This window comes from Lactuca saligna, chromosome 4, assembly GCF_052625555.1.
Source record: "Lactuca saligna cultivar CGN05327 chromosome 4, ASM5262555v1, whole genome shotgun sequence".
Classification (NCBI taxonomy): domain Eukaryota; kingdom Viridiplantae; phylum Streptophyta; class Magnoliopsida; order Asterales; family Asteraceae; genus Lactuca; species Lactuca saligna.
In genome coordinates this window covers 328,896,735-328,911,984 of record NC_136420.1, presented here as the reverse complement: position 1 = coordinate 328,911,984, position 15,250 = coordinate 328,896,735, and the positions used below count along the sequence as shown (strand labels likewise).

Here is a 15,250-nt window from a genome sequence, read left to right as displayed (position 1 = left end):
AATAGTTATCCAACTAGGGTTTAAGTTGCAACCCTTAAGGAGTCTACAAGTATAAATAGACCCTATGGCTGAAGGAATTCGACACATCTTCTATAGTAAGGATACTCTGGTCGAATTCCATTCCCTCTCCTCTCTCTCAAATCATCCTCTTTGCTAGTTAGTGTTTGTAAGCCATTAGAGGAGTGACAATTGTGACACTAGAGCTCCAAGACAACAAGATCAAACAAGAGAATCAAAGGTATGTTTCTAGATCTGTTTTTGAGTTGTTCTTACACCTAATAAGTCATTAGCAGCCTTGGATTCAAAGCATGTTTAATAGAGAAACCTAGATCCAAGCATTAGGGTTTGTATGCGCACTTAAGAATGTTCTTATGTACAAAACCCATCAAGGATATCATCAGCTAAAGGTAAGAGAGTGGGATATTGAGAAGATTGCAGTCAGAAAAAGATATGGACACTACGAGTTTTTGGTTATGTCTTTTGGACTAACCAATGCTCCAACAGCCTAGATGGATCTGATGATCAGGGTTTGTAAACCATTCCTCAATAAATCTGTGATAGTGCTCATAGATGATATTTTGGTTTATTCAAAAAGCAAGCAGGAGCATGACAAGCATCTGCGTGAGGTGATAGAAGTTATGAAAAAAGAGAAGTTGTATGCAAAGTTCTCCAAATGTGATTTTTGGATTCAAGAAGTCCAATTTTTGGGTCATGTTGGTTAACCAAGAACGGATTATGGTTGACCCAACTAAGATTGAAGCTATAATAAAGTGGGTACAACCAAAGAGTCCTACAAATATCTAAAGCTTTCTGGGATTAGCCAGATATTACCAAAGGTTTATCCAAGGCTTTTCTTTGATAACTTTTCCATTCACAGGTTTGACCCACAAAAGAGCTACTTATACTTGGAGTGAAAAGCATAAGAAAGCCTTTGAGAAGTTAAAGAACAAATTATGCGAAGCGCCAATTCTTTCTTTATGTGAAGGAGTTGAAGATTTTGCAGTTTATAACGATGCATTTGAGTCGGGTTAGGTTGTGTTCTGACCCAAAGGGATAAAGTGATAGCATATGCATCGAGGCAATTGAAAGAACATGAAAAGAACTACTCCACTCATGATCTGGAGTTGGCAGCAGTAGTATTTGCCCTAAATATATGGAGGCATTATCTTTATGGTATAAAGGGAAAACTTTTCACTGATCATAAGAGTCTTCAATATCTCTTTAATCAGAAGGAATTGAACAAGAGATAATGATGCTGGCCAGAGTTTCTTAAGGATTACGACTGTGAAATACTTTACCACCCTGGTAAAGCAAATGTTGTAGCTGATGCTTTAAGCTAAAAAGTGAGCCTTGAAAGGAAAAGGTTAGGTTCTTTAAGAATCGAAGTTGTCTCAACAATTGTAGAAAGTATTAAGAAAGATCAGATAGAAGCTTTATAGAAGAGTGACCGAAGAGAAGAACGTTTAGGCAAAACGTTAGTGTTCGATACAAATGGTCAAGGACTGAAGGTTTTCCAAGATAGGACTTGGTACCTAAAATGGGAGGAATAAGAGACCTTCTAATGGAGGAAGCTCACAATACCATGTACTCGATTCATCCCCACAACACAAAAATGTATAGGGATCTGAAACCCTACTATTGGTGGCCGATGATGAAGCTCGATGTTGAAAAGTATGTGGCCGAGTGTATGACATGTGCGAGGGTTAAGGCACAACATCATAAACTGTATGTGATTTTAGAACCTTTACCTGTACCTATGGGTAAATGGGAAGACATCACCATGGCTTTTATGACCAAACTGCCCAGAACGAAGAACGATCACGACATGATTTGGGTGGTCGTTGATCGATTTACTAAAAGTGCACACTTCATAGCAGCCAATGAAAATGGTCTATGGATAAACTTTCTAATGCTTATGTGAAGGAGATAGCGAGACTTCACGGTGTTCCTTTAACGATTGTATTAGATCGTGTTAGTCGTTTCACTTCAAGGTTTTGGAGAAGTCTATAAGAGGAATTGGGTACAAAATTGTGTTAAGTACAACTTACCATCTGCAAACCGATGGTCAGAGTGAACGAACGATTCAAACATTGGAGGATATGCTGAGAGCATGTACCCTGGAATTCCAAGGTAATTAGGATGAACATTTACCTTTGGTAGAATTTTCCTACAATAATAGTTTCCACTTCAGCATCAAGATGACACCTTATCAAACTTTATATGGACAAAAGTGTCGAACGCCTTCATGTTGGCTTCAAGATGGAGAAAAGCAGTTTATGGGACCTGAGATAGTTCATCATATTGTTGAAAAGTTGAAAGTGATTAGGGAAAGGATATTAAGAGCTTAGGATTGTCGAAAGAGCTATGCTTACAAGAAAATATAACTGATAATAGTCGAAGTTGGAGATTCGGTTTTACTTAAAGTCTCGCCGTGGAAGGGACTTATAAGATTTGGTAAAAAAGGAAAGTTGAGTCCAAGGTTTATTGGATCGTTTAAAGTTCTTCAGAGGATTGGGAATAAAACTTACAAGCTAAAACTACTAGAAGAACTAGATGATATTCATAACACTTTCCACGTGTTTTATTTGAGGAAGTTCATGGGAGAAGTTCCCGACATAATTCCAATTTCTGAATTAAGGTTGGATGAACGCAAGAGGTTAATTGGAGAACCAGAGGCAATCATTAACCGTAAGACTAAGAAGTTGCGACGCAAGATGGTCAATTTAGTGTTTGTGCGATGGAAATATACGAATGGGCCAAATCTCACCAGAGAAACGGAGAGTGACATGATGAGTCACTATCCGCATTTGTTTGCTAGATGTATGATTTCGGGGACGGAATCATCCTAAGGGGGAGAGAATTGAAACGCTCATGTTTCTAGGCTAAACATTAATGATGACGTAATAGTTTAGGTCAACCTTTGTAACTTATTTTGAAATAATAAGACGTATTATTTGAGTATTACGTGCTTATACTTAATTATTATGATTTAATAAATTAAGGATAAAAATAAGCGTCAAAAATAAATGTTAGATAAACCTAATATCTATGAAGGAAGTTATAGTGGTTGAAATAAGGATTTCAGAGATATAAAGAATACAGAAATCCAAGTTATAATGAAGAAGTTATGACATGTCGAAGTTTCGCGACAGAACCTGCACGACGTTGTATGACGTAAAAAGTGAATTTACAATAAATGCTTTTTAGACTTAGCAATACAAATGAAAGTCGTAGTATACGTTAAACCGAAATCGTGCATAAAAAGAATGTTCAAATCTGACTTCGTATGAGGAAGTTATGAATTTTCTAAGATTTGGTATAGCAGTATGCAGCGCAAAACTCAAATTTTAGATTGAGCGATTTTTAGCCTCAACAACTTAAACACGATTCAAAGATCTTGTCGATTGTAGTTTAACGGTAAAAAGACAGATGAAAATGGACATTGGATGAAGAAGTTATTTATTTTTAATGGATTTTTCCTGTCCCGGCATATTAAAAATATAACATTAAAAACAAATTCAAAATTAGCCGATGGAGTCTAAACGAAATTTATTGAGCATAATTTCATTTACGCGTGGATATAAAGAACGTAAAAAACGGAGCACGTATGCGAAATATATGAATTTTTGAATTTTCAGGCACAAACTTCAATGCTGTAAGAACGCCCAACATACCAAGTGGTACGCTTAGCGTATAAATATATACGCCTAGCGTACTAATTGTGTTAACGGTCTAAGATTGGCGACGTAGCTTACTCCATTGCATGGTGGACATGTGTTCGTAGTCTTGACGTGTCTGAGATAATCCCTTTTCACGCCCAGCGTATTGGTTGAAGAAGCAGTACACCCCACGTACTATAGAGTTACGTCCAACGTAAGTCGAGTGTTCAGCCACTATAAATAGTGATCGAAGCCATCTGAAATTTATTTACAATTTTAAATTTTTACATCCTACCACCTTAAACTTTCTTCTATGTTACAATAAATACTCCTATCCCTAAATTACCATCCTAGCATCATAAGCAAGTCCCGAAGCACCCGAGGATCCCGAGAAAAAGAGTTTTCGAGTCGAAACTCTGTCCACTTGAAACCCGATTTTTGAGAGAATATCCTGGTTTCATCGAAAATGATTATTTTAAGGGACAAAGTGTTGCCAAATTACGTCTTATCAAGTGAGTGTGTAGTCACTTTCATCTTAAATATAGATACGAAGTAGTCTCTATAAAATACGTGTTATGTGTATAAATATTGTTTGTTTATTTAAGATAAATGTTGAATGAAGTTTTTATACATGTTTAGAATCATTTAAACTGTATATGTATTCTTATCTACAAATATGTTAGGTATAACATGTGTATATGAAATAATTGATGTGTGTTAAAATGATAAGAGGCCTCGATGTTGTTGTTCTAGTCATCTAGCGGAGTATAGATGACGACCACAGACTATTCTAGATAGTCACGTGGAACGCTAGCAGACTCGCAATATGTAGGTGTTTTTAAACTAAATGTTCACCAGATGTACTACATCGCCCTCATGGTTGCATTATTTGACATGTATTGCTGAGGAATCCCCTAGGCAGTGTTGTCACTCTGAAAAAAAAAATCCTTAGGTTAGGTCCCTTATGATAGATATTTAGGGACGTAAAATGAGGATAACGGGAATGAGTAATCAGTGATATTGTTGGTTGATGAAATTAACAAATTTATTGTTGATTGATAAAATTAATAAATTTATTTATTGTGGGTTGAAAACCATATATGCTGACTAGTCTCCCAAACCTAACCCACTCAAGTTTTTATATTACAGGTAGTGGACCTAAAACATAGTTGGATGATGAAGAGAGATTTCTAGATTATAGGTCATTAGATTAAAATATTCGTTGTAAGATCTATAATATACTGTTTATGTTTTTGGTCTGTATCGATGTGGACATCTCGAATCCCGAGTTTTATAATGAAATGAAAAATACATTATCTTAAGAAATGATTTGATAAATTTTTATCATATTTTGTTTTAGGACAAATTCCACATATTTTTATCGAAAATATTATTCTGATTTTATTTTAAAAACATAAACTAAATCGGTATTTTCTGACTGAGAAATTGGGGATATCATATTAACACACCTTCATCTTGACGGCCAAAGCAGCATAATTGCTTTTGCACAAGCTAGAATATACCATGTTTGTTGTTTTTGTGCTTGCATTGCATCTTTTCGGGGTTGTATCTTTGGCATAAAACTGGTTTGATACCAAGTATGTGCAACAAAACTGCTTTATCTTTGGATACAAGAAACAATCGTGAAACACAGGGACAAAAAGGAACAGACAAACAAGGATGTAACTAAACTTGCTCTCTAAGTTTTTATTAAGAATCAAATAGAAAAACTAATATACATAAATAAATAAAGTTAATCTCTATTTATACGAAAAAGAAATTAAAACATAGCCTAATACAAACAGATAAGACTTCAATTTTAAATAAGGAAAGTTTTCAAAAGAAAATAGATTTTGGATTATTGTGAAGAATGCTTAATTCTAAATATGATAGTAAAATGGTAATTTTTTCCGTTTAACAATATCATCAAACATTTTTACAGACATAGATTCATTTAGATCCGAACCATTAAGATTTAAATCATCGATCCAAACCTCTAACTTAGTAACGGTTAATTACTCCAACTTATTTTGTCGTGCTCATTGCTAAAAGATTCTACAACAAAATAATGTTTTTACTCAAAACTATTTATTCTTTTGCGTTGATGGTACACATTATACTTCTAACATGCTTGAGTAACGCGTCAAAAACCAAGACATAACTCAAAGTAGTGAAGTACCACTTTCGGCAAACCAAACAAAACAAAATAATCGAGACATCAGAGACACTTTACACTTCTAGAACTGGGTAAAAACGTGTTATTGGGTTAATGAAAAGTCGTAAAAGAAAGTCAATACAAGAATTTATTAGGGTTTTTATTGCCGAGTCCCAAAAAAACAAACCCACATTCAATGCAGAACGCGGTTTTAGGGAGACGATGTACATGATGATGATAATATCGCGACACATACACTACAGTAACAAGTGACAGGAGTGGGCCGAAGGGGTTGGGCTGACTTTAGCTTTAAGCTGCTGTTGCCCCCTGCGTACTACCCTAGCTGTGCCAGCATGCATGAGCTTTGAGTAAATGCACTCTTTGGGTCTTCGCTGTCACCTCCACCCCACCCCACTATCCCTTTTGACTCTTTAAGTCAGCCTCTCACTCCATTCTTTCTTTCTTTCTATATATCAATAACCTTACCCTCTTACGACCTGTGTCTCGCCTCTTTTTTCAATTCCCAACAAAACACAGACTTAAATCCTTCGTATTTAGAGAGAGAAACCTTCAAAGATCGAAAAGCAAGAATCTTTGTTCAAAATTAGATCCAGAAATGGGGAGGCCTCCTTGTTGTGATAAACTTGGTGTTAAGAAAGGTCCATGGACTCCTGAAGAAGATATCATGCTCGTTTCATACGTTCAGCAACATGGCCCTGGGAATTGGCGTCAAGTCCCTACTAACACCGGTAAGTATAAATCTGTGTGTGCTTGTTCTTGTGTGTATATGTATATGTATATTTAGAGTGACGTTGGTTACTTACAGCAGCGATATACCGGAAATATTTTAGGGTTGTGGTGAAATTTACAAATCGATTATTGATTTTGTTTGTATTGCTTACAGGATTGAGAAGATGCAGCAAGAGTTGTCGGTTGAGATGGACGAATTATCTGAGACCTGGAATAAGAAGGGGGGATTTCACAGATGATGAGGAGAAAATGATCATTCAGCTTCAAGCTCTTCTGGGAAACAAGTATGTTTTTTTTAAGATACAACATATATCCATATACCTTGCTTTGACTCTATATGAGTAGCAAACAAATTTCGATTCTTTTGGTACAGTATTCATACGAAGGTTTTGTGTTTGTGTGGTTGCAGATGGGCAGCTATAGCCTCGTATCTTCCTGAAAGAACAGATAATGATATCAAGAACTACTGGAATACCCATTTAAAAAAGAAGCTCAAAAAGCTTGAAATGGGATCCGAGGATCATGATCTTCTTCATACTAATAGTAAAGATAGGTTTTCGTCTTCCACGTCGTCATCATCTTCTTCACACTGTATTTCTAGAGGACAATGGGAGAAGAGACTTCAAACCGATATTCATATGGCCAAACAAGCCCTAAACGATGCTTTATCAATTGATCACAAACCGATTTTTCCAACTCAAGCTACTAAATCATCCTCTCAACCACCTGCATACCCCTCTAGTACTGATAACATAGCAAAATTGCTCAAAGGGTTCATGAAAAACTCAGCCATTTACACCAAAACATGTTCAAATTCAAGCACTCGTGAATCAAGTGGTGAAGTCAATGCTCCTAGCAGTGAAAGCAAGAACAATTCTGGGATTGATTTATCTGAAGCATTTGAATCCCTTTTTGGGTTTGATCAATCTTTTGGATCTCCAAACAACTCCGACTTTTCACAATCAAACACCTCGCCGGAGGGAAGTATTTTTCAGGAGGAAAGCAAGGCGGAGCTTAGGTTTACCATGTTTGAGAATTGGTTGCTTGAAGAAGCAACCGGTGGTGTGGTTGATCAAGGGAAAGAAGATTTAAGTAACTTTTCGTTTGATGAAAACCCTAATTTTTTCGATAATTGATTTGTATTCAGAAGCTTTTTATCATTCTTCGGTTATAGTATTAATCAATCTTGTTTAATTTCATTTTTTTTTTTTTGGAGTTCGTTTAATTATTTGACATTAGATATGTAGAACTCAAATTGTATGAAGTTGCAATCAGTGATCTAATTATGCATTTGCATCAAGTGTTTGTCGACTTGGCAAATAATTAACTTTATCTCGTTTTTTCATCCTAATATTTCGGTTTTATTATTTTTATTATTATTATCATTATTATGATTTTGGTATTATCATTTCTTTTTGTGGCCCTCACTAACATTGATCTTTATTAAAGACAATTAACCATTAATGCCTTTAGTGATCTTTATATAAGATTTTGTTATTTCGCTTTCTTGAAAATGTGATTTTGCGAACTAATTAAGAATATTTATTTATTTTTATTTTTCTTTTTTTAAATTAAGATTTGGTAAATGTTTGTGTTTTGAATGATACTCATATCATTCTCGTTTAAAAGCTTGTAACATATTAATATTTCTATTATATAGAATCCATGTTTTAGACATAAATTAAATTCTATTACTATATAAGAACATCTTATATCTATAATATGGGAGTGTTTTACTTGATTTTTTTTTTCGTAAAAAACTAAAAATACAAAACTCTTGTATATTTCAAAATATGTGAGTTTTTTCAAATTTTTTTATTTGTTAGCATTTAGTTGTTGTATGGTTTTAATTGGTTAAAAAAACGCAAAAAATAAAAAGTGTTTGGTTAGACATTGCTAATTAACAAGTTATTAAAAAATCACAATATATATTTTCCATTTTTCGAAAATAAATGTTCGAAAAAAACTTTTAATTAAGCTGCTTGTTAATTTCATTGGTTCTTTGTTCCCTACATCAACAACTCTGTTATGATTCAATACGTAAAAGACGAATTGCTTTAAGATATATAGATTAAAAAAATAAAATCAAGGTTTATAAACTTAGGCCAAAAGTTCGAAATCTAAAAGAGTTAACGGATAACAAAATGTTGAAAGTTAGTGGTGATTTGAATATACAAGTGAACCTATTCAAGCCTTCTTCGAATCATATAACTTGTGGGTTTGTCTAATATTACTCTTCCATTGATAAATTAGTTATCACAATACAATGGGTGACAAGACAAAACAACAATAATTAAGCTGCGCTATTAAATCTTTTAATTTGTATGCATGATAAAACCAATTCTTTTGAAGTTTACATCTATGGATCGGGCGTTATAACAATGTTATGCATGATCCGTTTTACTATATTAAGAAGCTCTATCGCGTCTGGTGCAAAGAAACCACACGTATTAAATGCAAATGATATGAATACGTGTTTATTTTCCAAGCACAATTTCTTATTTTTGTGACTTTGTATGTAATAGCTTTTAAAACAGTATGTCCCGTCTTAAAACTCTCATCCCTCAAACCTAGGATAGGTAAGGTCTACACAAGCTTCTAATATGGAATACTAATCTGGTTATGGCTCTTTCACGAAAAAACACCATTTTTTATCTCTTAATCTTGGTTTGCTCATCTTAATATGAAAAAGATGACCATAGAAGCAAGCGATCCAAAACTCTATTGACCATCCAATAGAAATATCACCTAAAATAGATCAAGTTGAGTGAACAGGGAAAAAACATGAAGCAATTTAATATACACGAGATATATGAGTGGCTATGAGTTTGATAATTAACCTTTTGGGTTTAGTTTTTTTCTTTTCTTTTCTTTTTGTGGAAGTTTAATATATTAAATTATATTAATAAAATATAGAGAATGGAGAAGACAGTGAGGAGAATGAAGAAATATGTGAACAGAGAGGATGGAATTTAATGGCCTTCAAAAACCTGCAACTTCGGTCTTAATTGCATACATGTGAAAGTGTTTTCATATTTATAGCTCTTTTAATAAAAAGATAATAATAACTATTATTTTCGATGTAATTATTGTTATAATTAATTTTAATAAAATAAAACTGCTTTTTTGTATTTGTAGTTGCATCTATGACCTACCTACGAAACTTGTTCTAATTATTAGTTTAACAGACAAACCGTTTTTTTAACACATAATCTCCCACACAAAGTGTTTGGAAATTTTTGAAGGGTTTAATTTCTATTTAACTTGTTGGTAACTTTCTTTTGTATCATATAAATGGATGAAAGAACTCAACGAGGGATGATAAAGTATTTTCCACATCGTTGTTAGGACCTCAATAGCTAGGATTTGTATCGGATTGGATTAGACCAAACCGGTTAGCATTGACCACACCTTGATTTCACGTACAATCTTATGTAAGTTTGTAGAATCATCCCAAAAACATAGGTTCATACACGACTCTACTTAGTCAAACTACGAGAGATGTGGCATGCCATGATACGATAAGCTTGTCGTCGTTATCAACGGTCCATGTTTTTTGAGATCCTTGGATTTCTGATTAGTATAAACAGGACATCCTAGATCCCATTCATTCCACACCAAAACGATATCTTGAGTACTCTTGTCTTCTCTCTACACGAATTTAGGAAGGAAGTAGGTTGTTTTAGATTCTTTGTTCTTTCATATCTTCGAGTATTCTTTGTGTTTACTAATTCTTCCATAATTGTTAAAATGAATGATATCTCGATTAAATCTTGGGATCTTACATTCGAGCTTACAACCATGGAGTTTTGTAAAAACATTTAATTATGTTTATGAACGTTCATTTATGTTATTCGTTTACGTTTGTTTATGTTTTTTTATATAAGTTCATTTTATGTTCATATATTTTAATGGTGTTTGATTACATTACTATATTAATTATATGTTGATTTATGTTCATATATGTTTATTATTATTATTATTATTATTATTATTATTATTATTATTATTATTATTGTTATTTATTTTTTATCTTTGTTCGTTTATGTTCGTTTAACTTGTTCATGATCATAAACAAATGGACATGAAGAAATGTAATTTGTTAAATGAACAAACATAAACAAGAAAACTCATTCATTTATCTGTTCGTGTTCATTCATTTGTTCGGCTAACTTAAACGGATAAACATGAAGAATCATTGTTCGTGTTCGTTCGGTTCGTTTATAATCTTATTTGTATACGTAATATTAAAGAATATACAACCTTAATATTGGTTTTATTTGTGTTTCAAGTTTTACTTTATTCGATATTATAATGTGATATTTTCCTATTTTTCTTATAATCAATTTTGATTGTGAATGATTAACTTAATATTTTATTTTATTTTTTAAACGGAAAATCTAACCTACTCCTAAACTACACATTAAATCCACCTATGTTCACGACGGGACTTGAACCCTCAACCTCAAGGAGGGAGGGCAACACCGGGTACCGTTGGGCTAGAAGCCCTTTGGTAATAATAATAATCTCATTTATTATTAGTAATGAGTTTACATTTAGTTCCAAATATTATCTCTCAGCTTGTTTTCTTTTTCTTGAACAATTGTATATTTAATAATTAATATTAATCATCTACACAATTGATTTTGATGTTACTAAATAGTCTGATATTAGTCCATGATACTAATCGTCAGATTGTTTAATTGTGAAGTCCGAATTACAACCATCTTAACGGTTTTTAATTTAAATATGTAACATCCCTAAAAGAGATATAGTTCGCTGACCTAAATCTTCTATGTATTTGTTAAAACTAGTGCTTATTGAGAAAAGGTAGCAATTGAGTACGTTGGGCGTATACATATGTACGTGCAGTGTACTCATGTGCTTTCCATGATTGCAGAGGCCACCTAGTACACTGGGCGTACTAGGCTCAGAGTAAAACCCTAATGCCCTTTTGTGCCCCTATTTAAGGAACATGTTGATCGTATTTCCAGTCACCATTTCCAGTCTCCAACCTCCCTCAAACCCTAATTTCGTATTCATAGCTTGTATGAGTGTTTGTGGCTCATTTGAAAGTTCTTGTGAAGATTTTGGTGAAGAGGGAGCCTTTAAAGAAGGATAGCTTGTGCTTCTAGCTCTTGGATTTGAGTTCTACTCTTGTTGGTTCATCTTCCAGAGGTATCAAGTTCGAAACTTGCTCATTGTTGTGTTAGTTATTGTTTTGGGTCCATTTTTAGGGTTTTATGTCCCAAGTTTGGAGCTTTGTCAGTTTGGTGAACTCCATAACATATCTCCTATCCTTTTAAGTGTATTTGGTTGTCTAGATTCAAAAAAATGTGAACTTGATCGTCTAAACCTCTCTGTGCATGAGTTATATGGATTTTTGCATTAAGTAGGTTAGAGTTTGTGAGTTTGGTACTTGTTCAACCATGCTAAGGCTTAAAGTATACAACATTACAAAGTAAAAGGCATTATTCAGCTCAAATCTATAGTTGTAGCATTTGTCTAAACAGAATAAGAACAAGTGAACTGAGGAGTGGAAATCTGACACGTACGTCATGCGTACTCCCAGCTACGCACAATGTAGCGATGAGATCCCCCGATGCATGCATGGTTGGTTGTACGCAAAGTGTAGAGGGTTGTACATCTAACGTACTTGCTAGATGTTGAGTTTCGTTGACTCTTGGGCAAGGAGAGGCAAAATAGTCTTTACACCCTCCTGAGATTTTGTAGAAACTCGGTCTTACATTTTGAGGATATTAGTACTGTTTATTAATTAGAGATAAATGTGACATAATTAGGAGGGGTCTAGACCGCCAGTTTGGGTGCGAGATTGACTGCATCCCAGCGAGAGGTGAGTCTTCTCACTATACTTACTTGTGTGGTAACTTTTTGTGTGACCGGAGAGTCTTGTTCATGTTATAGACCGGAGGGTCTTATACATGTTATAGACCAGAAGGTCTTAATTGCATTACTGACCGGAGGGTCTTATCTGTTTATGTGTTATTATGCATCCTATCTTTGTGACTTATGTTGTTATGATTATTATGTATATCTATTGAGCTATGACTGGAGGGTCCATACAAAGACGTGAAACCAGAGGGTCTCACTGAGACACATGACCAGAGGGTCCTTATCGAGGTTTAGCCACGAGAGGCTAATTATTTGTATTTATGGTATTTGGGGAACTCACTAAGCTTTGTGCTTATAGTGTTGATTAAATGTGTTTCAGGTACATCACCGGATCGCGGGAAGGCACCGACATGATTGTACACACCAACTCAACGATTAGAGTTTATGTGCATTTTGGGATACTTGACTTTGTCATATAATGTTTTTTATTTGATAATTTTCGTTTTGGCATGGATTGATGCTATGAACTATGTTTTTGTGAATTTAAAAATAAAAAATTGGTTGATAAATTGAGCTGTTACAAGTTGGTATCAATGCCTTGATTTGAGGGATTCGGGCACACCCTCGGGTATGTCTGGACTCAAACTGAGGAATTGATTGTAAAAAAATTCAAGGAAAAATGAACCTTTTTCTTAAAAAGAATTTAAAAAGTATAGAACTTTATGAGAAAAGCAGGACGAAGTAGTGTGTATAATCAGTTAGAGCCCGAACGGTAATTTCCCAAAATACCCTTACTTAATTTTATTAAGAGAATGAGTTATTCTTGAGCTGTTAGAACTGCATGTTAGAGAGTTGGCTAGGTATCTTCATGAGTATAAGCTAGGGTTTCCTGATTTGTGATGCCTTAGCCTATGAAGTCGTTTCTACGATTGAACCTATCCTTGCTAATTGCTCTAGGTATGCTGCTTAGTTGTACATGGTTAATACCTTATAGCCTTAGAATGAATGTTTTAACCTTTCTTCTTGTTCAATTTTTAGCTGTGGACTTGAGGAAGAATCATTTATTCGTCTGACTATTGAGCCCTATATCATGTACAATTGGTGTATGTGGAGCGGATGGCGAGGGTGGTGGAGATCCTTGTGAGGTAATTTGCGTCTTGGAATAGTCTAGGTTGAGTTCCTAGATATCTAGTTGAGAAATTCGTTGAGGGATTAGTTAGATATCCATGTGGGATAGAGTACTTGTGACTTAGCGTCTTAAGAGGACGACTTGGGACAAATATAGGTTGGTGTGGAAGGTAGTATTCGACCCGTACTACTGAAAGCACCGGATCAGTACGCGACTCAAGAAGGCATCTGTAACAACCAAAATATCAATAAAATTTAAATTTTTCAAAAACATCCCAATTCATTAAGTTATTACAAAAAGGTTTTCAATACATTTATTATCAGAGCATTCCTAGATCCATATCATAAAACATAAACGCAAGGAGCGGTACGATCACGCCTTTGCCTTGCCACGGTCTCCTGAAGAACCTGAAAAACATTAAACCACAACTGTAAGCCTGAAAGCCTAGTGAGATACCCCCAAAATACCAACCACACATACCATACACACAACATGCTATATCATAACAAATCACAAAACAACCATGCATATCGGGTCTACTGTGGGACTGGTCCGCCTTGTCGGGCCTTCAGTCCACCTGGTCCACCCTCAGAGTCCAATCATGTCCCTCGAGTCTGCAGTGTGGTTGGTCCGCCCGCACCGGGCCTTCAACTCACCTGGTCCACTCTCTGAGTCTACAGTATGACTGGTCCGCCCACATCGGGCCTTCAGTCGGCCCGGTCCACTCTCTAAGGCTCAGCACGTCTGGTCCACCCTCGTGGGGCCTACAGCCTATCCAGACCGCTCGCTGGGCCTTCGGAACAACCGGTCCGCCCTGGGTATCTTGGCCTACAGTACAAAGTAGGACCCGCCTCAACCCATCTCCTGTCCAAACAACCATGTGCACATAAACATACAATCATATAACAGTTCATAATCAATCAAACCGGTCTAGCAGATCACATAGCATAACATACTCTAAGCAGGATACCGACCTAACCGGTCACTAGCATAGCCTCACCCTACATACCAGGATACCGACCTTAACTAGGTCTCTAACGAATACCATCCTAACTACCAGGATGCAAACATATCAAAGCAATAACATAACAACAGATACCCGGATCTCAATCCGAAAAAGGGCCGGCCTTGGTGCCTTAGACCCTGTTAATAAAGTGAGACTAACTCACCTCGCAACTGCTGACCGAAAGGATAATATCACGCTGCTGCAGCCTCCAACCCGAACTCCAACACTATCAATACCCAAAAGACTGAATCCAATAAATACCAATAATTACCAAATTACCCCTGGAAATCAACTGGTCAACACTTGGTCAAAAACAAAGTCAAAGTCTACCCCTGACTGACTCTACTCGCCGAGTCCTCATACACAGAACCTCCTTCAATTTGCGACCCAACTCGCCGAGTCACCCCGAGACTCGCCGAGTCCAACAACTCTGAGCCTACTCGCACATAACTCACCGAGTTACAGCACTTCCAAAAGAAACTTGGACCCTACGACCAGACTCGCCAAGTCCAAGAACAGACTTTCCGAGTCTACCACTATCTTCAACCTACTCGTCGAGTTGTTCTTCCAACTCGCCGAGTTCCAAGCCATCTTCATCCAACTCGCCGAGTTTTTCTTCCAACTCGCTGAGTTCCAGCCTTTCTTCAAGCAACTCATCGAGTCCACCCATGTGACTCGCTGAGTACCACTGGGTCTGA

The 15,250-nt window shown here is 35.7% G+C and overlaps 1 protein-coding gene across 1 annotated transcript; it reads left to right on the top strand.

Moving 5' to 3' along the window:
• Positions 1-6,278: 6,278 nt before the first annotated feature.
• LOC145044098 (transcription factor MYB30-like) lies at positions 6,279-7,763 on the top strand. The gene is made up of 3 exons (XM_078992909.1): positions 6,279-6,563; positions 6,719-6,848; positions 6,974-7,763. The coding sequence occupies exons 1-3, from the start codon at positions 6,431-6,433 to the stop codon at positions 7,698-7,700; spliced, it is 990 nt and encodes a 329-aa protein (XP_078849035.1). The 5' UTR covers positions 6,279-6,430; the 3' UTR covers positions 7,701-7,763.
• The last annotated feature ends 7,487 nt before the right edge of the window (positions 7,764-15,250 follow it).

Coding starts and splice junctions, on each gene's coding strand:
- LOC145044098 (XM_078992909.1), top strand. CDS start 6,431: ATGGGGAGGCCTCCTTGTTGTGATAAACTTGGTGTTAAGAAAGGTCCA. Junction 6,564..6,718: donor TCAAGTCCCTACTAACACCG/GTAAGTATAAAT, acceptor TATTGCTTACAG/GATTGAGAAGATGCAGCAAG. Junction 6,849..6,973: donor CAAGCTCTTCTGGGAAACAA/GTATGTTTTTTT, acceptor GTGTGGTTGCAG/ATGGGCAGCTATAGCCTCGT.